Source organism: Xiphophorus maculatus, chromosome 3 (assembly GCF_002775205.1).
Source record: "Xiphophorus maculatus strain JP 163 A chromosome 3, X_maculatus-5.0-male, whole genome shotgun sequence".
NCBI lineage: Eukaryota > Metazoa > Chordata > Actinopteri > Cyprinodontiformes > Poeciliidae > Xiphophorus > Xiphophorus maculatus.
In genome coordinates this window covers 295,740-317,461 of record NC_036445.1, presented here as the reverse complement: position 1 = coordinate 317,461, position 21,722 = coordinate 295,740, and the positions used below count along the sequence as shown (strand labels likewise).

The following is a 21,722-nucleotide window of genomic DNA, read 5'->3' as shown; positions in this document are numbered from 1 at the left end:
ATGTATTTTTAAATAACATTTAAATAAAAGAAAAGAAAAAAGAATCGACTAGTCGACTAATTTTTGCAACCCGTAGTGTGTGTTAGAATCATGGCAGCAAACCAGCTAAAGGCAGAAACTTTAGCACAGGTTTTACCCCAAGCTAACAGAAAGAGCTGATTAATGCTGCTGGAGGCAGATAATGTTAGCTACATGATGACTGGCTAATGTTAGCTATGTGGCTAACATTACTGAACGTGGCCAGTCTCTAATGTATTTAGAGATTTATCTCTAATTGCTCTTGAGAAAAAGTGACAAGCTATAGCTATCTAGCTGAGTTGGCAGCGGTGGTTCTCTCATCAATCAATCAATCAATCAATCAATCAATCAATCAATCAATCAATCAATCAATCAATCAAGTTCATTAGTGTAGCACATTTCAGCAACAAGGGATTTCAAAGAGCTTTACATAATAAAATCACAAAAAAACACAAAAGTCAGAAACACAGTGAACAAACTGTCAAGTTTCTTCGTTACACATCAGATGCTGAGACATTCGTCCTCCGGAGGGTCAGAGGTCAGAGGTCACTCTGATCTCTGGTTTAGCTGGAAGAACTGAAGCTGACTCAAGATCTATAACTCTAGACCTATAGCTCTTGATCTAGAGCTATGGATCCACAGCTATAGATCTACATCTAAAGCTCTAGATCCATAAATTCAGTTCTTTAACTCTAGATCTAGAGCTATAGAGTAACCCCACATGTGACCTCTGACCTCTTGATGGGACGTTTCTTATGGAAACAAAGAAATCCCAGTTTTCCAAGTCAGACTGGAACCAGTTGAGTTCTGGACCGGAGTTCTGAACCGACCCAGTTCTCCAGTCGGTTCAGTAGCATGACCAGAACCAGAACCAGCTCAGTGGGTCTTCCACCATCTGTGTTTATATGGACGTCATTGAACACTTTGACTAGGCCGGTCCCCTTGCTGCGGTAACCATGGAGACCAGACTGAAGCGGCTGTTTAACTGAATTTCCAGTAACGTTGCTGATGAATGGCAGATTGTGCCTGGCCACGCCCCCACACGGCCCCGCCCATACCAGGGGGCGTGGCTTCCACAGCGGCTCAGTTGTGTTCATTGTGAGCTTCAGGTTCCTGTGTTGCCCCCTAGAGGACGGGAGAGGAAACACCTGATGTCCAGCATGTCTGTCCCAGGAGACAGCTCCGTAATTGTCCAGCAGATCCGGTTCTTTTTGTATGTTTGTTGCGGTACCGTTTCGGTTCTGGCCCGGTTCTGTTTGTGTGGTTTCCTGCCGTTCTAATCCTTCCGGTTCTTCAACTGGTAACTGATCCCAGAGCAGCTCTGATCCATAATCTGCTCTAATCTGTTAATCCGTCCTACTCTGGGCTGGTTCTGCTCGGTTCTGCTCAGTCTGCACTGATCTGCAGGGATGGAAGCCGCAGCTCCAGAGGAGTTCCTGGTTCTGCCGTGGCCCGGCAGCGGCGGGTCGGACCCGGGGCCCGGAGGCGGCTGTGTCCTGCTGACGTGTGGAGCCGCTGTGGGAGTCACTCTGATCTGTAAGAACATTTTACCGGACCGGAACCAAGAGACTAGAAAGAACCAGAACTCCAGTTTCTAAACGATACATTAATTATTGATAAGAATTATTTTTGATCTTGTTAAGTGTCAGGTCTAAATACCTAAATAAACAAAACACAGGAAGACAAGAGAGTTAGATTCTTTGTTTCTCGCGAGGAGAGCAGACAGAGATGTGCTTTCAGTTACAAATCTCCAACCTGCTCTGGAAAACACATCTCCCGCTCCTCTATTTTATTGATTTCAGGAAACCCTGCCACACGGGGCGCTGCAACCCTATGGGGTGGGGTCAAAGCATTCATCATATGGTCGCAGCGCTAAATAACATTCACTAGTCTAGACACACGTTATCTATACTCTAAATCTTTCTTGCTCCAGGCCCGGTGTGGAACAAGACACATTGCATAGCTTCAAAGCAACGGCTTTGTATCACAAAGCAGCACAGAGCAGAGTTTATTGTCAGGCCTGTAAAACTCTGCTGGGAGCAATTAACACCTCCGTCTTGTAGGAAGTCCTGCAGGACAACAGCTGCTGAGAGTAGCTGTCACCTCTATTTCCCAGGGAAGTCTCAGGATAGAATCAAAGTTATTTAACACACAGAAACATTATCTAAAATGTAACTACTAGGCTACATGATACAACAAATATTTGATAATTACTAATAATACAATTTATCCAACATTAAGATAAAAACCTTCAGAGGTTTTCCTCCCTGAAGTTTTGATGAATCATGTTTTCACATCTTACTGTAAGCATTGTAATAAACACATAGCCACCGTTTACAGTAGAATCTGAAAAGTGTGGCATAGATTTGTACCTAAACCATCCCATAATGTCAGGCCGGTTTTCCAGTCAGCATGATGCTGCCACTACCTGCAGGCAAGTTGAGCTGATTTCTCCCTTAAAGCGTTTTTCCACCAGCTCCTGTAGCCGGTCCGGTCTCATATCGGTCCGGTCTCATATCGGTCCTGGTCTCATATCGGTCCGGTCTCATATCGGTCCGGTCTCATATCGGTGCTGGTCTCATATCGGTCCGCTCTCATATCGGTCCGGTCTGATATCGGTCCCGGTCTCATATCGGTCCGGTCTCATATCGGTCCTGGTCTCATATCGGTCCGGTCTCATATCGGTCCCGGTCTCATATCGGTCCGGTCTCATATCGGTCCCGGTCTCATATCGGTCCGGTCTCATATCGGTCCGGTCTCATATCGGTCCTGGTCTCATATCGGTCCCGGTCTCATATCGGTCCGGTCTCATATCGGTCCTGGTCTCATATCGGTCCTGGTCTCATATCGGTCCGCTCTCATATCGGTCCTGGTCTCATATCGGTCCCGGTCTCATATCGGTCCGGTCTCATATCGGTCCTGGTCTCATATCGGTCCTGGTCTCATATCGGTCCGGTCTCATATCGGTCCGGTCTCATATAGGTCCCGGTCTCATATCGGTCCGCTCTCATATCGGTCCGGTCTCATATCAGTCCTGGTCTCATATCGGTCCTGGTCTCATATCGGTCCGGTCTCATATCGGTCCGGTCTCATATAGGTCCCGGTCTCATATCGGTCCGCTCTCATATCGGTCCGGTCTCATATCAGTCCGGTCTCATATCGGTCCGGTCTCATATCGGTCCGGTCTGATATCGGTCCCGGTCTCATATCGGTCCGGTCTCATATCGGTCCGGTCTGATATCGGTCCCGGTCTCATATCGGTCCGGTCTCATATCGGTCCGGTCTCATATCGGTCCCGGTCTCATATCGGTCCGGTCTCATATCGGTCCGGTCTGATATCGGTCCCGGTCTGATATCGGTCCGGTCTCATATCGGTCCCGGTCCAGTGTTGTATAGTAACGAAGTAAAAATACTTCACTACTTTACTTAAGTATATGTTGGAGTACTTCATACTTTCCTGGAGTATGAAAATTTTTGATGACTTTCACTTTTACTTCACTATATTTCCGAACTTAATTGCGTACTTTTACTCCGATACATTTTCAATGTGTGGTTTAGTTACTCGTTACAAAAAAGCGAGAGAGAGAAACAAAGTGTTTTGATCCCACCTACTGATTAGCAAGTAGCAAGCAGGCTACCGAACAAAGTCGGTAGAACTACTTGCCTGGGCTTGTTCATCACCTCCAATAGGATACACCTGTTTCGCTTCTCCCATTAAACACAAAGCAAGTCTCTCAATCAGCAGCAGCCACATGGAGGAGGAGACGGAGACCACAACGACTGCAACTACGTCGGACACGGCTCCAGGGGAACCACCAGCTGGTGATGAGAGCCCCTGGCCTTATTTAAACACAATATACTCTTTCGTGGGTGTTAAAGATTCGTCGTACCGCATGCAGTTTATGTTATTCCTGCCCGAAGATGTGGAAATTCTATCTTACAAAAACTCCCCGTCCAACTTGAAGAAACACATCGAGGTAACGTCTTATGAAATGGTTATAATCCTCCTGTTTCAGTAACTATAGCTTGGTCACTAGACACTACTGTATTGTGAAACGTTGACCATAAATGAACTTTGTTTGGCATTGTTTCAGTTCCATACGTGGTGTATTTAGCTTAGGCCTAATGTTGACTGTAGCAGGCTACCTAGACTCCTCTGTTCAAGGGGGACAGAAGCCATAGCGATAGCAATTTAGACTAAATTTAACGAATATAGGAAAGGCATGCAAGTTCAAAACCAGGTTTACAGATGCCAATAAGCTGCATTTCCCTCCCAATTCTTTTTTCTTTTGCATAATGACCAGTTGTGTGCACCACCTACTGACTGTAGCATTGACTGATTCACTGATTTGTGAAGTAGAGTAATCGTAACAGATCTTTTTCTTCATGTTGGCCGCATTTTCTGTACTATTTATTTTTCTCATTTTCAGCACTGACCTTACTTGAAGGGAAAACTTAAGGCTTACAAAAACTTTGTATTTTCTGTCCTGGAGGGTTTACTAAGAAGCTGGTTCAGTTGTAAAGCAGGTTAAGTTAACCTTGTGCTATAGGTAAAGCACCTAATTTCCTTAACTAAATGATGCCTGCAGGTATATCTATTAGCAGGTTTAATTTTGCCTGCACTTGGTTGGGTACATTATTTTAAGTGTATTTGACAAGTTTACCAAAATATAAAAAGTCATTCAAACTGCATTTGCTTTGTTTTACTTTTTACTTGTACTTTTCATTACATTACTTGAGTACATCCATTTTTACAGTAATTTCCATACTTAAGTACAAGAAGTTTCAGATACTTTAAGACTTTAACTCAAGTAACATTTCAGTCAGTGACTTCGACTTTTACCAAAGTCGTATTTTGGAGAGGTACCTATACTTTTACTTGACTCTGAGATTTCAGTACTTTATACAACACTGTCCCGGTCTGATATCGGTCCGGTCTCATATCGGTCCGGTCTGATATCGGTCCGGTCTGATATCGGTCCGGTCTCATATCGGTCCGGTCTGATATCGGTCCCGGTCTGATATCGGTCCGGTCTCCAAACAGGATGATAAAGACTCAGATCGGTTGATTATTTTGCTATCAATGTTTATATAAAGACTTTCCAGCATGTCTGGATTTATGTAATGCAGTCAAAAGATGTGAACATTAGCCACACCTGGAATTTGTTTTAATCCAAAGGAAAACTAAAAATCACATCGAGCTGATATTATATAGTTCTGGTGTTTCATATTGTCAGCAGAAAAGTGCAGAAAGCTGAGCAGCTGCTTCGTTTCTCTCTTCTTTGTCCTTCAGAGCAGCTCTGCTAGCAGTTAGGGTCAGGCGGCATAGCTCCTGTTAGCATCCTGTTAGCATCTCAAAGAGCGTCCCGCTCTGCTCGTCTCAGCACAGCGTTTATTTTTAGCTCATTAAGGTAACGATCACCTGTTAGCTTCGTTGGTTCTGCTGGTATAAATGGCTCAAAGTGCTGTGGAGAAAAGTCCAGGGTCCAGATCAGGTCCTTCGCTGTTTCCTCTCCGGCTCTCGCACTGCGCTCTCCTTTCTGTCATGTGGGAAATTATCCAGATTCCCTCAATTTTTATTTTTATTTTATTTTATCACAACCGATAGTGACACAGTGTGGGATTATCTAAAATGACAGCAGTCAAACGCAATATGGTGAACTACTATGGTAAAGTCAGCCTTCCTGTGTTTACTCTGTAGACTCCAGTACAGAACGGACCTGATGACGTCATCAACCCATCAGTGAAAAAATGGTGACCTCCATGGGTGAAAGATATAACAAAAGATGTCCATTTTTGAAGTAAATATGAGTTTGGGAGTACCACAAACAGGAATATTTTACTTTATTGGAAAATTACAACATATTTAGGCCAACATGTCTCAGCTCTGTTTAAGGGTGCAGCTGTTCCAGGAGTCGAGGTTCTGCTCCAGGGATCCCTGAAGACTCTGGTAGCATCATGCTCTGGAAAGTTCTCTAGAAGGACGAACTGCTGCCAGACCTCATCGGTCTGTCAGTGCTGTCTTTTCTCTACTACCACCGACTCAGTAAGCAGAAGGGTCAGAGGTCATCTGGAGACACAGAGTTAATGCTATTAGCATAGAGAGGTGCTGTAGTTCTGCCTGAGCTCCAGTAGGGGGAGCAGTGCTGTTGCTTCAGGCCTCAGGTCCGCTTCCATTCTGCATGTGAAGCTGATTTGAGCCGAAGGTCACCTGTTACCACAGAAACATCAACCTCTGCCCCCTGGTGGCTCGAAGAGGTATCTGCACATTTCTATGAGATCTGAAGCACAGAAATGATCCCAGATCCAGCTGATCCAGCTGTTCCTCACGCTCTCACCTGCGGCTATCTGTCCGTCTCCAGGTGTGGTGGTGCTCAGGAGGTGGATCGCAGGTGGAGTGTGCCGCTGTTCGGTCCGGCTGGATGGGAAAACGGTTCTGGTGACCGGAGCGAACACGGGCATCGGGAAGGAGACCTGCAGAGACCTGGCAGGGAGAGGTGAGACGACCGCTGCTCACCTGGTGGACAGGTGTGCTCCAGTTCAACCTGACTGCTACCAAAGGAGGTTCTGACGGGTCCAGAACCCAAAGCAATGATTTACTGTAATAATTAACCCGGCCAGAAATGGACATGAGAACGATGAAACGCTGTTTATGTGAACATTAAAATGCAACTAAACCAGTTTATACTGGTGACTACATGAATGTTTAGGGTTCTGTCTTTTCATGTCAGCTTGTTTAGTTCTGCAGTATTTTATCTAAAGCTGTCTCAGTGCTGCCCTCTGAGTGTTGAACTGTGGTACTGCAGGCGAGTCTTCCTGTTTTGAGGCGATCCAGCTTTCTAGTTCCCTCACATCTGATATCTGGGAAAACGTTTAATAACCTAAAAAACTCAGAATACTTGAAGAAACTGTATTTGTCTGTGTTTATAGGAAAATGGAGATTTAGGGTTCCAGGCGTTACAGTCTGCAACAAATGATGCGCCGATATTTTCACAAACTCGCTTTGACACGATTCTTTATCGACTCGTGTTGTATTAACTTTATCATGTAAAACTCAGTTCGAAAGCAATTCAACGCATGGATGGACCTCCTGGCTCCATGTTTGATTCCTAACAGGAAGTGCTGGTTGTTTTGGAACATTCTGATTGGCTGACAGGATTTAGCTTGACACTGCACTTCCTCCTATGGGTTTGAAATGTTTAAAACAACACTAAGTGGCAGATTGGTTCATGCAGATCAAAGCTTTCCTGAAACTAATCCTTTTGTGTGTCACATGATTTTTCTAAAAGATGTGGTGGAGATATTTGTCTTTAGAAAGACCTGGCTATATGTGGACATGGCTGCAGACACACAGCGCCACCCTGTGGAGAGTCAGGAGGAAGCACAACATAGAACCATGTTGCCAAATTTGTCACTAGTTGGTTTTTTGGTAACAAGTCATTAGAGAAGGGACCCAAAGTGGGCCACTTTGGTGAAATTTGGTGGAATCAGAAGCGGAGTTTCCCTTTCAAAAGGGTTTAAAGTTCTGACCGGTTCTGACTCTGGTCATCAGTCCATCACCAGCAGGTATGAGGCAAAGATCCTGAAGCTGGGATGAGCTTCCTCCGCAGGGCAAAGAGAGGCTCCATCATCCAGGAGGATAGCAGAGCTAATCCGCTCTGCTGGGCTTATCTCCTGATCATTAATAGCTGTCAGGTAAACCCATAATCAGCTCCTGAACAGCAGGGTGTGTGGATTCTCCAGGAGCCCGAGTGGTGATGGCCTGCAGGGACCTGAGCCGGGCCGAGCGGGCAGCGGACGAGATCCGGCAGTTTACTGGAAACGGGAACGTGGTGATCAGACACCTGGACCTGGCTTCCGTCTACTCTGTCTCACAGTTCGCCAAGGACTTCCTGGACAGTGAAGACAGACTGGACATCCTGGTCAACAATGCAGGCGAGCTCACCTGTCCTGTCTGTGTCCTTGTCTGTCTCTGTGCTCACCTGTCTACATCCTGCAGGTGTGATGATGTGCCCTAAATGGATCACAGAAGATGGCTTTGAGACTCAGATAGCCGTCAATCACCTGGGTCACTTCCTGTTGACCAATCTGCTGCTGCCATTGCTGAAGAGCACCACCCCCAGCCGCGTGATCAGCGTGTCATCCATTGCCCACCGGGGAGGTGTGACCTCTGACCTCACCGTCTTAATGTGTCTGATCCCTGCAGATAGTTGAAGTCTGTTCTGGTTCCCAGGGCAGATCAACTTTGATGACTTGTTCTTCAGCCGGCGGCCGTACAACGCGCTGGAGAGCTACCGGCAGAGCAAGCTGGCCAACGTCCTCTTCACCCGAGAACTGGCTCGACGTCTCAGAGGTTCACGCAAGTTCACAAACAATAGAACAACCTCGGACCCAGAGGTGAGAGCAGCTCTGCTCTCACCTCTGGGTCCAAGGTAAGAGAAGAAGAATTGCAGAGGAAGTCCAGTCCTTTAACTAGACCCTAAGAAGACCAACTACCTGCATGGCTACTGCTACTGAGCACATTCCTCCTGTATGTCTGAGAAAATCTCCAGACAACCAACACTCTCCACCCCATCTGATTCCCTTTCCCTCCACCCACTCCATTGCCTTCATTAACACTGAAGATGTTGTGATGATGTCATCAGCACTGTGCTGTGATTGGTTCCTAATTGTATCCTCACTTGCTCTACAGGTTCTGGCGTGTCAGCCTTCTGTCTTCATCCTGGGGTGATCCGGACTGAGCTGGGGCGCCATGTAGAGGGCTGGTTCCCCCTGCTGGGGGCGCTGCTGAGGCTTCCAGCCCTGCTGCTAATGAAGACTCCCTGGGAGGGCAGCCAGACCACCGTGTTCTGTGCTGTGACGCCGGGCCTGGAGGAACTTTCAGGCCGATACTTCAGGTAGAAGGCGGGCCTTAGATTCAGCATCATTGCATTCGGTTTTACCTGGTCAGATGGACTTTCGACTGTTTTGTGGAGGTTTTGTCCTGGTGGACCGAGTGACATTCAGAACCTTCTGTGTCCACAGTGACTGCGCAGAGAAGGAGGCGGCGCCAGAAGGACAGGACGATGAGGCAGGCCGGAGGCTGTGGGAGGAGAGCGCCCGATTGGTTGGACTGAAGGACACCTGCTGACCTGTTGGCTGCTGGCTGACACACAACAGGAAGAGACGACAGCAGTGCCCCTCTGCACAGAGCGAGGAAACAGGACCGGTGCTAGAACCTTAAGTGGTCCCGTCAAACCCAGTAAAAAAAACTTTCCTCTAGTCTGGTACCAAGTTGGACCAGAGGTCGTTGAACCGGCCCAGAGTGCTGACCGGTTGACAGAAAGAAACCAGATTAACGTTACTGGTGTTTGTTTTACCATCCGCATTGCTTCCTCCAGGACCGTGATGGCCCGTTCACCCCAGAACCGCCTGGTACCTTCAAGCGGACCACAGTCGGTCCCTTCTGGTGTCTGAGCCTTTGAACTCTAGTCCAGCTGAAAACTCTACTGTAAACCTGTTGCAAGAAACAACTGGACAGGAAGTGATGTCTGATGGTAAAACGTGTAACCATAGCAACATGTGGTATCCCGTGGGCAGACCTCTGAGGTTGGCCGGTTTTCACGGTGTCGGACATCCAACAGACCGACTCTTCATGGTCCTTCCAGAACCTTCCCTTCGTCTTGTTGCACCTTTTGGTTCCTTTCATGTTTCTTTGTTCTTCTGTCTGTTTCTCCTTTGATGTGTTTGAAACAGGAAGACTTTACTGAGCATGCTCCAACTGATCGTTGGTAATAAAGAGAACTTAACCACCTTGTTTCACAGATGGTCAGTCCAACTCTTTCATGTTTGATTCAAATCTGTCAGATTCTAAGACATCACCCCTGGTTCTATCTTCTTCGGGTTCGGACCACAGAACTTCAGAACCTCTTGTTGATTCAAGTGGGAAATTATCTTCCAGCAAATAATCCAGACTCCAGGGGGCGCTATTACACACGCGATCTGGACTCTGGGTGCTGATGCACTCTCCCACTGAGCCTGGTTCTGGTTCTGCTGGAGGTTTCTCCTTGTTCAAGTGGAGTTTTTCTCTCCACTGTCGCCTGATGCATGTTCAGGAGGAGGTTAGCGAGTGATGCAGAGGGTTTCAGTTTTAGAGTGTGAGCCGTCTGGTTGGACGGAGGCGGGTGGAGGTGAGATCTGTTCCTAAAGGGTTAATAAAACTAAACATTAAAACTAATAGAAAGAAAGAAGCAGCTGTTCACTTTGAACTTTTCCTTTTAGTTTCTGTTCTTGGGCTCTGATTGGTCGGATCAACATTTCCCTCCAGACTGAATCAACAACTGGACGTGATGAGAATGTGGGTTCTGGTTCTGGATCCCATCAGAACATCTGTGAGCTCATTAACACTCTCCAGAAACAGTGAGAGAACCTGGAACCGACTGGAACTGCAGAGGTTCTGGTCCAGAAAACGGGTCAGATTGGTTCCAATGGAGCAGAAATGAAATATTCTCCAGAACCAAGTGGAAGTGGAGGAGGATCAGGCTGGACCTCTGGTCCCGGTTAGGGCTGAACCTCCGGTTCTGAACCTTTGGTTCTGATGAACAGGACGGTGGTCCATCCTGACGGACCAGACGGGTCAGACTGGACCTGCAGGATAGGTGTCTGACCAAGTTTGGGATCCGGGCCGACCCTGAAACCGACTCGGTTCGGCTGGGAGCCGTCCAACATCTGTCGGCTTCCAGAGCGGGATTAACCGGTCGACCAGAACCGGGATCTGAGGAAACATCCGCTGCTGGACGGAACCAGGGGTCTGGTTGGGTTCCATCTGAATCGGACCAGAACAGCCATCTGGTCATGGTCCAGATTTCAGAACCTCCAGATGATGCCTTCATCCTGGACCTGATGCCAGAGCGGCTGCAAACTGAAGCGGGACCGGCCTCAGGTTCCGGGTAATCCGGTTCCGCTGTGCGCCAGCGGGGGGCGCTGTGATGCTGCCGAGGAGCCGCTGAGCCAGCGGGGAGTCCACGGGAGGAGGAGGAGGAGTAATCGGACACCGACCCCCAGAGCTGCTGCTGGCTGCTCAGAGTGAAGCGGAGCCCGGCGGCGGCGGCGGGTCGGTCATTCTGTCAACCCCGCGGACAGCGAGCGGAGGAGCGGCGGAGCAGAGTGGGAGTCTCCGGTCTCCCTGCGGAACTTTCCCCGGCTTCAGCGCTCTCCCATCGGCGGCTGCCGCTCCGCAGCGCTGCCTGGACGAATAACGGAGTTGTATGAAAGTGGGAGAAGTTGCGTTTCCGGCAGCCTGACAGCCCCCACGATGAAGAAGAACAGCTCCGGGAAACGGGTGAGTCCTAACGGAACCGGTACTGGTTGCTTTTTACCGTTAAGCCGAATCTGGAGGAACAAAAGCCCCAGGATTAGGTTGAGCTTTTATTCTGAAGGCCATAAAAGCCGCTATTTGCTGCAGACTCTATTTCCGACTTTCAGAAGAAAGGTATGGTTTATTATTGTGCAGTTTAAAGCGGTCCGGTTCTTACTAGGTTCGGTGTAAAGACTTTAAAAAGTTATTTAAAGTCTTTACAAATAAAAATCATAAACAGAGAGGTGCGATGCGTTCAGGTGTAAACAGATGTGTCAGTAAATCAGGAAGCTGAGAGGGGAACCCAGAGCAGAGTGACAGTTAATCTGCCAACAGCTTAAAGGCTCATGTTACACACATCCACAGGGTTAGATAACTAACATCTGACACCTGAACGCACCACAGACCAGTTGGAATAAACCAGGGTCCTGAACGCATCATAGACTGATAGAAAGGAACAATAAGGGCCATGAACGCATCACAGCTTGGTTAGAATAAATGACTGGTTGCCTGAACGCAGTCAAGAGGACCCTGAACGCACCACCTGTCAGATCTCTTTCCTCTGCTGATAGGCTCATGTTCTAATCAGAACCACGCAGGTCAGAGGTCAGCACTAGAGCTCAGTCTGTTCAGCTTCCTGTTTCCTGTTTCAGGGTCCGGCGGACCCCGGCCAGCAGAACCCAGCGCCGGACAAAACGGGCTGGATCAGGAAGTTCTGTGGGAAGGGGATCTTCAGGGAGATCTGGAAGAACCGCTTCGTGGTTCTGAAAGGAGACCAGCTGTTCATCTGTGAGAAGGAGGTGAGTCAGGGGTGGGGCTTAGCTCGGAGTGGGCGGTGCTTATAGATGAATGGGCGGGGTTTCTGTCACGACAGGCGGGGTTTAGAGCGGTGGCTGGGGTGTCATGATCTCTGAACTCTCTGGACATATTCTGCATGTTTCAGTCTGAAGACCATTCAGAACCTCAGAGTTCTACTGGACCCGGCAGAACCTGGTGTTCCTCTGGGTTCTGGTTTGGTTCTATCCGGTTCTCCTCCATTTCCTGCTGCTGACAGGAGTCCGGTTTCAGTCTGAGAGGAACACAGAAAGATCGGGTTTCACTGTCGAGCTGGACCCGCCTCACAGAACCAGAGATTAGAACCTCCTGGTTTCACTGCAGTGAGTTAGAACCCAAAGTGTCTGGTTCTGTTAGTTCTGTTGGTTCGGTTGGTTCTCCTCCTAAGCCAGACCCAGATTCTGCTGGGAACTGGAGAACAGAGCTGGTTCTGGTTCTGTGATGCATTCAGGTTCCTCTTCCTGTCAGCACCATATTAGGCCTGGTGTGTTGGTTCAGAGCATTGCCGTGGTGACCAGCCTCTTCCTGTTTGTGGTGGCTGTCTTCCTGTTCGATCAGAAATAACTTGATCAGAACCACAGAGGAACTGAAACCGAGCCGGTCGGACCTTCAGAACCTTTTGACTCAGTTCACTGCTGGTCAGAACCTTCAGCAGTCTGAACCAGGAGGAAGGTTTTCCCAGTTTCCATTTCAGTTAGTTGGGCGCGGATCAGCAGAAACGTTCTGGTGGTTCTGACCCGGTTTCAGATCAGCCGGTCTGTGTTTCTTCTAGTGAGGGCAGGCTGCTGGTTTCCACTGTGACCACAGTAAGACCCCTAGCTCCAGAGGTAACCGATGGCAACCAGCTGGGCCTCGGCGATGAAGCGGGTCGGTCCGACTCGGTTCTGGATTTCAATTTGTTTCTCAAATCAGTTCCTCACAGATTTGCAAACAATCCGAGGAGATCGGCGCCCAGCGCCGCCTGAGGTCACCCAAGGTCACCTGGGGTCACACAGGTCAGAAGCAGCTGACTCATGTCTAAAATCATCAGAACTTCTGGATCCGTGTGGTTCCACCAGGCGGTTCTGGTTCCAGATCAGAAGCACGCTGTTGGACACCTGGAGGTCGGAGGTCAGCGCGGCTCATTATGTAACCATTCTCAGAGAGTATTGATTATTGATTGATGATGCAACATCGGAGGGAACAAACGCCCCGGGACGCAGACGGGCTCAGAGCAGAGCAGAGGTTCTGGTTCTGATCAGCAAAATGAGTCTATGTAGCAACAATAATATGACTCAAGTAAAAGAAAAAGGTTCAGCGCAGTAAAACTACTCTTATAAGTAACTTTTTTCCAAAAAGTTACTCAAGTGAATAAAACCAGCACTCCCCACTTTTTGAACATAAACAGCACCAGTAGCCTACAGGCTGCTAGTTAACAAGCTCAAGGGGCTGTATTGGTGTTTGCTAGTCATCTTTTTAGCTAACATTAGCTAATCATCTTTTAGCTAACATTAGCTAGTCATCTTTTAGCTAACATTAGCTAGTCATATTTTAGCTAACATTAGCTAGTCATCTTTTAGCTAAATTAGCTAGTCATCTTTTAGCTAACATTAGCTAATCATCTTTTAGCTAACATTAGCTAGTCATCTTTTAGCTAACATTAGCTAGTCATCTTTTAGCTAACATTAGCTAATCATCTTTTAGCTAACATTAGTTAGTCATCTTTTAGCTAACATTAGCTAATCATCTTTTAGCTAACATTAGCTAGTCATCTTTTAGCTAAATTAACTAGTCATCTTTTAGCTAACATTAGCTAGTCATCTTTTAGCTAACATTAGCTAATCATCTTTTAGCTAACATTAGCTAGTCATCTTTTAGCTAACATTAGCTAGTTATCTTTTAGCTAACATTAGCTAATCATCTTTTAGCTAACATTAGTTAGTCATCTTTTAGCTAACATTAGCTAATCATCTTTTAGCTAACATTAGCTAGTCATCTTTTAGCTAACATTAGCTAGTCATATTTTAGCTAACATTAGCTAGTCATCTTTTAGCTAAATTAGCTAGTCATCTTTTAGCTAACATTAGCTAATCATCTTTTAGCTAACATTAGCTAGTCATCTTTTAGCTAACATTAGCTAGTCATCTTTTAGCTAACATTAGCTAATCATCTTTTAGCTAACATTAGTTAGTCATCTTTTAGCTAACATTAGCTAATCATCTTTTAGCTAACATTAGCTAGTCATCTTTTAGCTAACATTAGCTAGTCATATTTTAGCTAACATTAGCTAGTCATCTTTTAGCTAAATTAACTAGTCATCTTTTAGCTAACATTAGCTAGTCATCTTTTAGCTAACATTAGCTAATCATCTTTTAGCTAACATTAGCTAGTCATCTTTTAGCTAACATTAGCTAGTCATCTTTTAGCTAACATTAGCTAATCATCTTTTAGCTAACATTAGTTAGTCATCTTTTAGCTAACATTAGCTAATCATCTTTTAGCTAACATTAGCTAGTCATCTTTTAGCTAACATTAGCTAGTCATCTTTTAGCTAACATTAGCTAATCATCTTTTAGCTAACATTAGCTAGTCATCTTTTATCTAACATTAGCTAATCATCTTTTAGCTAACATTAGCTAGTCATATTTTAGCTAACATTAGCTAGTCATCTTTTAGCTAACATTAGCTAATCATCTTTTAGCTAACATTATCTAGTCATCTTTTAGCTAACATTAGCTAGTCATCTTTTAGCTAACATTAGCTAGTCATCTTTTAGCTAACATTAGCTAGTCATCTTTTAGCTAGCATTAGCTAGTCATCTTTTAGCTAACATTAGCTAATCATCTTTTAGCTAACATTAGCTAGTCATCTTTTAGCTAACATTAGCTAGTCATCTTTTAGCTAGCATTAGCTAGTCATCTTTTAGCTAACATTAGCTAATCATCCTTTAGCTAACATTAGCTAGTCATCTTTTAGCTAACATTAGCTGTATCCAACAGCTTTACTCAACTCAGTTGGTTAGTTTGGGGAAAAACTGCAAAGTTCTTAGAGTTTTGCTGGCTTGCTGCCATGATTCTAACACACCTGAGTAGCTCTGCACAACAGCATCAGATCTCCGTTGCTGAAGCACAGTTGTAAACCCAGCTAGCATCTTAGCGCTCATGTTGGGTTTAAAGGCGCCTCGGAAAAACATATTATAACTTGTTAATGGATTCTACGGCTGAAAAAAGTGACAGAAAGTACAGACACGGGAAGTGCGGAAGCCCCTACTGTATCAAACCGATAGAGGAATAACAGAGTCGGCCACTTTTAAGTAAAAACAACAAACAGCTTCAGGGGGGTACAATCCGGACCTGGTGGGTCTGCTGTGCAGCTGGGTCGGGTCAGAGCCCAGTAGAGCCAGCAAGGGGCGTGGCCTCCCTCCCAGGAAGTCTCAGCTTAAGGCTGCTCAATAATGGATGCTGTTTCCATGGAGACAGACGGGCTGAGATGAAGCTGCAGGTGATCAGAGCGAGGACTGGGTCTGGTTCTGACCCGGTAAAGGTTCTGGGGATTCCAGAGTGGTTGTGGTTCTGCTGCTGTGTTCGGAACTTGGTTCTGTTGATGACCTGGTTCGGACCCAGCTTCAGATCCTGGTCCAGTCAGTGAGCGGTTCTGGTTCTGGAGCGGCCCAGCAGGTCCACATCTCCACCTGCCACCACCGTACATCACAGTTACCATGACAACCGGCCTCACCTGGACTGATCAAACCTTCAACCGTCGCCCCTCCTTGTGACCGAAGTGAACCTTGTTGTGGAAAAAACTATTTCCAATCACTGCTCAGGTAAAATCACTCAATCAGATTTATTCATATGTTGAGCACAACTCAGAGAGCTCACAGGACAATCAGTAATGAAGCAGGTCTGAAACGGAAAGCTCCGCCAGGCAGAGACACACATGAGTTTTGTACAAAGGATCCAAAGCCTGGAATCAGACTGGTTCCCATGCAGCTGGGGAAACAACGTCCAACCCTGTGCATGAAACCCAAACAGTTTAACTTGGTGGGAATATAGAGAACTTAGAATAAACATAGCGATACAACTAGCAGGTGTGACCTAACTGTAACTTTTCCACATCAATCCTCCAGGCTCCGCCTCCTCAGTCAGTTACCGGTACTTCCTGTGTGTGTCCAGGTGAAGGAACTGGGTCGGGCCGACGAAGTTCTGGACCTGTCCGACTACGAACGCTGCGAAGAGATCAGGAAGAACAAGAGCCGCAGCAAGAAGAACCACAGCAAGTTCAGACTGCAGCGCTGCAGCTCACCAGGGAACACGGTACACACCTGGAGACAGGTCACACACCTGGAGACAGGTCACACACCTGGAGACACGTCACACACCTGAATCATTTATTGTGCACCGCTGGTTGCATTAGCAGTTAGCATTAGCAGTAAGTCACCTGTACAGCGCTGCGTCCATTATGACATCATTCAGGTGGGCGGGGCCAAACCGAGTGGAGCAGCTTTAGCTAGACTGACAACAGGCAGAAACGTTTTGACTCCTGACAGACACTAACAGCTCATCATCATCATCATCATCATCATCATGAAAAAAATCATCATTATTAACGACATTAACACTAGTACACCCCTTTAGCCTCGCCCCTGACCAGGTGTGCCTCCTTTGCTGCAGGTGCCCAACCAGGTGTTCCTGGCTGTCAGCCCGGAGGAGAAGGACTCCTGGATCAACATCCTGAACACGGCCATCACCAGAGCCAAGAACCGGATCCTGGATGAGGTACCAGCAGAACCACAACAGAACCGCCCTTCATTTGGCCCAGTTTAACCTGACCCAGTCTCTGGTTCTGCTACTCAGGTGATGGTGGACGACTCCCAGCTGTCTCACCTGACCAGAGACAGAGTGAAGATCCCTCACAACCGCCGGCTGCCCACCAGAGGCCACCTGCTGGCCGTAGTCAGTATGACGCCTTCCTTGTTTTACTAACTAACTATTTAGTTAGTAAAACTAAATAATGTTACTTTTTAGTTGTTTTGCTAACTAATTATTTACGTAGTTAGTAAAACAGATATTTAGCGAGCAAGCTAAATATTTGACCCAAATTAGAAAATGTAGTTAGCAAGTTATTAGGTTGCTAGCTAACCGTTTAGGTTGAAACTGTGATATTAATAAATGAATGAATTACAGCTGGTCGTTAGGAGGGCAGGTGAGACGATGTTTGGGCTCATCGGTTCCTCAGAACCAGCTGTGACCCGTTTCCTGTGTGTCCGCCAGGCGTCCACCTCGTCCTCAGACGGGATGCTGACCCTTGACCTCATCCAGGAGGAGGACTCGGCGTCTCATAAAGGCGTCGCCTCAGAACCGCCGGCCCGACCGGGTCCGGACTGTCCCAGGTCCCAGACGGACGGGTCGCTAGCGGACCGAAGCGCTGAGTCGTCCTCCAAGTCCCAGAGCCTTCCCTACGACACGGCCGTGTGGCAGAAGACGGGTCCGGCCCAGACCCCCCAGCCGGACCGGCGGCTTGGTGCTGTGGAGAAGAACCGCTGCGCCTCCATGGACGAGATCCTGAACCCGGACGCCAAGAACCAAACTCCGTCCGGAACCGGCAGAACCGCGGCACCGCTCGGCCGGCTACAGGAGCTCATCGACCAGAAGCTGGAGCGGACGGAGCGGCTGCTGCTGGAGGTCCAGGCCGACGCCGAGCCGGGCGGAGCCAAGGGCGGGAAGCCGGCGCCGGACGGACCGCGGGCCGAGGCAGAGCGGCTCTTGAAGGAGGCGGCAGCCACCTGGACCCAGGCCCGGCAGGTTCTGGACGAGGTCCAGGAGCTGAAGGCGTTGTACCGCCAGCTGGAGCCCGGCTGCCTCAACAGCACCAAACCCAACCGTAAGAGCCTCATGTGAACCGGCCAGACCAGAACCACAGTCCGGTCTGGACTCTGCTGGGTCCTAAAGACTTCCCAGGGGTTCCGAAGAGCAGAACCTCATCAATCCTGTCAGAAGTTCCTGTTCTGTTGGACCTGGCTGGGTCCCTGAAGCTCCGCCCACAAACACCTGAACATCAGGTGTTCTCTCAGGTTCCTGTGCCTTCAGGAAGAACTTTGACCTGAGGTTCTGGTTGGACCGACTCCTGGGTGTGGACCCGTCTAAAGTACTGCTGTAATATATGGAAATGCTGCTTTTTACTGGGTTTTGAGCCGGTTCAGAATCTCAAACCAGGATCAGAACCAACAGACGGATTTTGAGAGTTCTGGGAGGTTCTGAAGGAAACCAGCTGATTTTTTTCTGCAGGGAAAAAAAAAGTTTCAGACGTTTTTATTACAAAGTTGATCAAAGTCAATGTCTACGCAGATGATGTGGTTCTGTTGGCCAACAGTCCGATTGGTGTAAGGCCCGGTTCCGGAGGAGTAGGTTCTGGTAGAGGATGAAATGATCTGGATCCACGGCCAGATCGCATCTCAGGTTCCAGTCCTGAGATGCGGACCAGAACCAACAGAACCTGGTTCTGGACGGAGGCAGATAGAAGTGGGTCAGGGGTTCTGCCTCAGTCAGGACTGGATCAGGAGAATCCTTCTCATTACTGTGAAAATCATTCAGGTATGGTGATAGCATTAGCATTAGCATTTCCCATCAGCCACTTGAATTTCAGGATGATGGCCGTTTTTCAAGATGGCTGCTGCTTTTTACACCCTTTAAATCAGTTATTGCCATGAAACTTTTCCCATTTTCATGACTTGGATGAATTTTTTGTGACATCATGTTTCGGTCGTCCGGTTCATGAAACGTTAAAGTGATAAGTTGCTGCCGTCAGAGCGCGGGGGACGTAAAACACGGGAAATTTACAGGACAATACGGGAGAACGGCGGCGGGAAAGAGGAGAAAAATACAGCAGTTTCAAAACGGGAGACTGAAGAAGACTAGAGACAGTCAACTTAACGTTAGTGTTTTTTTTGTTTAGCAGTTTAGCGTTAGCTTATATTTATGTTTTTAATGCATTTAGCATTTGCTAGCATAGCATTTAGCAGTTGAGCAATAGAATCTGCTAATTTTTTTAATTCACCTAGTGCTTTAGCAATAGTGTATCTAAGATTCTTGTTTAGCAAATTATTAGTTATTGAAGCTAACATTTCAGTTAGCCCACTGCTGGCAATAACTGATTTTATTGCAACCATGTACTGTCCAACAACCATGACGGCCATTTTGAAATACAAGATGAAGAAAATATGATGCTAATGTCTCAAAATACGTAAGCTATTTGACAGCAAATACATTCATCTAATTGGTGATTTTAGTACAAAAAGACACAATGGCGGTCATCTTGAAAAATCTATTTTAAAAAAATTATTATCAGTAAATATGGGTTCATTTATACATGATCTGACACCAAAGTATGCATCAGTAATAAATATTTTCAGCTTTAGTGAAAATTTTTTTATTGACAACAGTGGTGGCCATCTTGAAAGATGGCAGCCATCTTGAATTTTTCAGCGGCATTTTTTGTTATTTTGTTTTTTTCGAAGAAGCAAGCCCAGGTAACATCTGTGCCAAGTTAGATTGTAGCATCCGCATGTTACCTGTTACTCTGTGGCGTTTTCACTGGGCGGAGAACCCGGCCGTCCAGAACCGCCCAAAGGTTCTGTTGGATCCACAGAAGGAACAGAAGGTCCATTTGAGTTTTAGCTAGTTTGGCTTTCTGTAGAACAGAACTGACCTGTTCACACCTGCAGGTTTTCTAGAAGGTTCTGCTGAGAACAGCTGGTTCTGACTCTCCCGAGCCGTTCAGAACCAGAACCTGCTGCTTCTCAGGTAGATTTAAACGGACCGGCCGGACCGCCAGGCTGAATGTGCTAACAGTTCTTTGGTTCTTTGTTCCATGGAGATCGGGTTCGATCCAGAGTGTTGAATCGGATCTCCCATGTGGCGTTTCTTCCTCGGACTGATAGTTTCTATGGAGCAGTCGGTACCGGCGGATCAATTCCATGGTTCTAACAGAACCGCTGACTCCAGCTGATGGCCTGGAGTCCATCCAGCCCACCAGCCTTCTCCTGGACTGCCTTCAGGACTGTTCCTTAGGCAGGATACTCGCCTCTTCCTCCTGTCCGGTTCAGTTTCTTTGACTCAAACTGCTCTGACAGACAGAAACCAGAACACCACCATTGGTTCTGGTTCTGTTTGGACCAGCTGGTTCTGCTCCGTATCGGTATGATGTTGGACTGAGCTCTCGTGGATTTTTCTCTGGATAGAAACTTTTTCACAGCCGGAAACTCAGGGGAACCGGAGACTGGATCGACCAGAACCGAATCATCTCAGACCCAAACTGATTCTGGATCAGACTGGAATCAAACCGGGTCAGACTAGAACCAGAATACAACCAGACTGAAACCCAACTGCAGCATGCCTGGTTTAGGCTGCAACTGGACCGGAACCAGAACGGAGACCAACTGGTCCTGTAGTGACTCCATCGGGTCAAAGTTCCTTTCACCGTTTTCCTGCCTCCATCGCTCATTTTCTAAATGTATTCCTGTGGCCTTAAACCCTGCAGGGGATCATGGGAGATGTAGTTCAGTTGAGATGTGAGCCATCTGAGAGTTCTGACCTGTTAATGTGCTAAAATAAAATCTATAAAGTGAACCTGGATGTGTGGAGTGTCACTGTGGTGCTAGCGAGGAGCTGGCTAATGTTAGCGAGGAGCTGGCTAAGGTCAGCAAGGAGCTGGCTAACATCAGCCAGGAGCTGGCTAATGTTAGCGAGGAGCTGGCTAATGTTAGCGAGGAGCTGGTTAATGTCAGCCAGGAGCTGGCTAATGTTAGCGAGGAGCTGGCTAACGTCAGCAAGGAGCTGGCTAACATCAGCCAGGAGCTGGCTAATGTTAGCGAGGAGCTGGCTAATGTTAGCGAGGAGCTGGCTAACGTCAGCCAGGAGCTGGCTAATGTTAGCGAGGAGCTGGCTAACGTCAGCAAGGAGCTGGCTAACATCAGCCAGGAGCTGGCTAATGTTAGCGAGGAGCTGGCTAACGTCAGCGAGGAGCTGGCTAACATCAGCCAGGAGCTGGCTAATGTTAGCGAGGAGCTGGCTAACGTTAGCGAGGAGCTGGCTAACGTCAGCCAGGAGCTGGCTAACATCAGCCAGGAGCTGGCTAATGTTAGCGAGGAGCTGGCTAACGTTAGCGAGGAGCTGGCTAACGTCAGCCAGGAGCTGGCTAATGTTAGCGAGGAGCTGACTAACGCCAACAGTTCTGTGGGTTAGCTTTATCATACTACTAAATATATAAAACAGTCAAAAATAATCAACAATCAAAGCTAAATATTTATCTCAACGAGTTTGAAGTTATTTAGATGGAAAGTAAATATTTAGATTAAACATTAAGTTGGGAAGCTAAATGTTTAATTTGAAGCTCAATATTTAGCTTACAAACCAAAAGTTTTGCTTGCTGATTGAATATTTAAGATATTAATAGGACATTGTTTCAGGATAATGTCAAGCAGTTCTGGTTCTGGTTCTGCTGTGTTGGATCAAGATTCTGTTTAATGGAAGCAGCAGAAGCTCATCAGAACTGTTTAGAT

General features: G+C 47.1%; 2 protein-coding genes across 3 annotated transcripts; both read left to right on the top strand.

Annotated features, from left to right (window-relative positions):
* Positions 1-798: 798 nt before the first annotated feature.
* LOC102224795 (retinol dehydrogenase 13-like) lies at positions 799-9,809 on the top strand. 2 transcript variants are annotated; one of them, XM_023330292.1, is made up of 7 exons: positions 799-1,554; positions 6,381-6,515; positions 7,762-7,953; positions 8,018-8,179; positions 8,252-8,371; positions 8,711-8,915; positions 9,043-9,809. In XM_023330292.1, exons 1-7 carry the CDS (start codon positions 1,428-1,430, stop codon positions 9,146-9,148), a joined length of 1,047 nt encoding a protein of 348 aa, XP_023186060.1. In that variant the 5' UTR covers positions 799-1,427; the 3' UTR covers positions 9,149-9,809. The 2 variants fall into 2 exon arrangements, with proteins under 2 accessions (XP_023186060.1, XP_023186061.1); XM_023330293.1 differs by lacking the exon at positions 799-1,554 and adding an exon at positions 6,226-6,276.
* Positions 9,810-11,017: 1,208 nt separating this feature from the next.
* LOC102225063 (pleckstrin homology domain-containing family O member 1-like) lies at positions 11,018-20,790 on the top strand. Its single transcript, XM_023330714.1, has 6 exons — positions 11,018-11,338; positions 12,007-12,153; positions 16,339-16,479; positions 16,837-16,941; positions 17,020-17,118; positions 17,437-20,790. The coding sequence occupies exons 1-6, from the start codon at positions 11,312-11,314 to the stop codon at positions 18,061-18,063; spliced, it is 1,146 nt and encodes a 381-aa protein (XP_023186482.1). The 5' UTR covers positions 11,018-11,311; the 3' UTR covers positions 18,064-20,790.
* Positions 20,791-21,722: the final 932 nt, after the last annotated feature.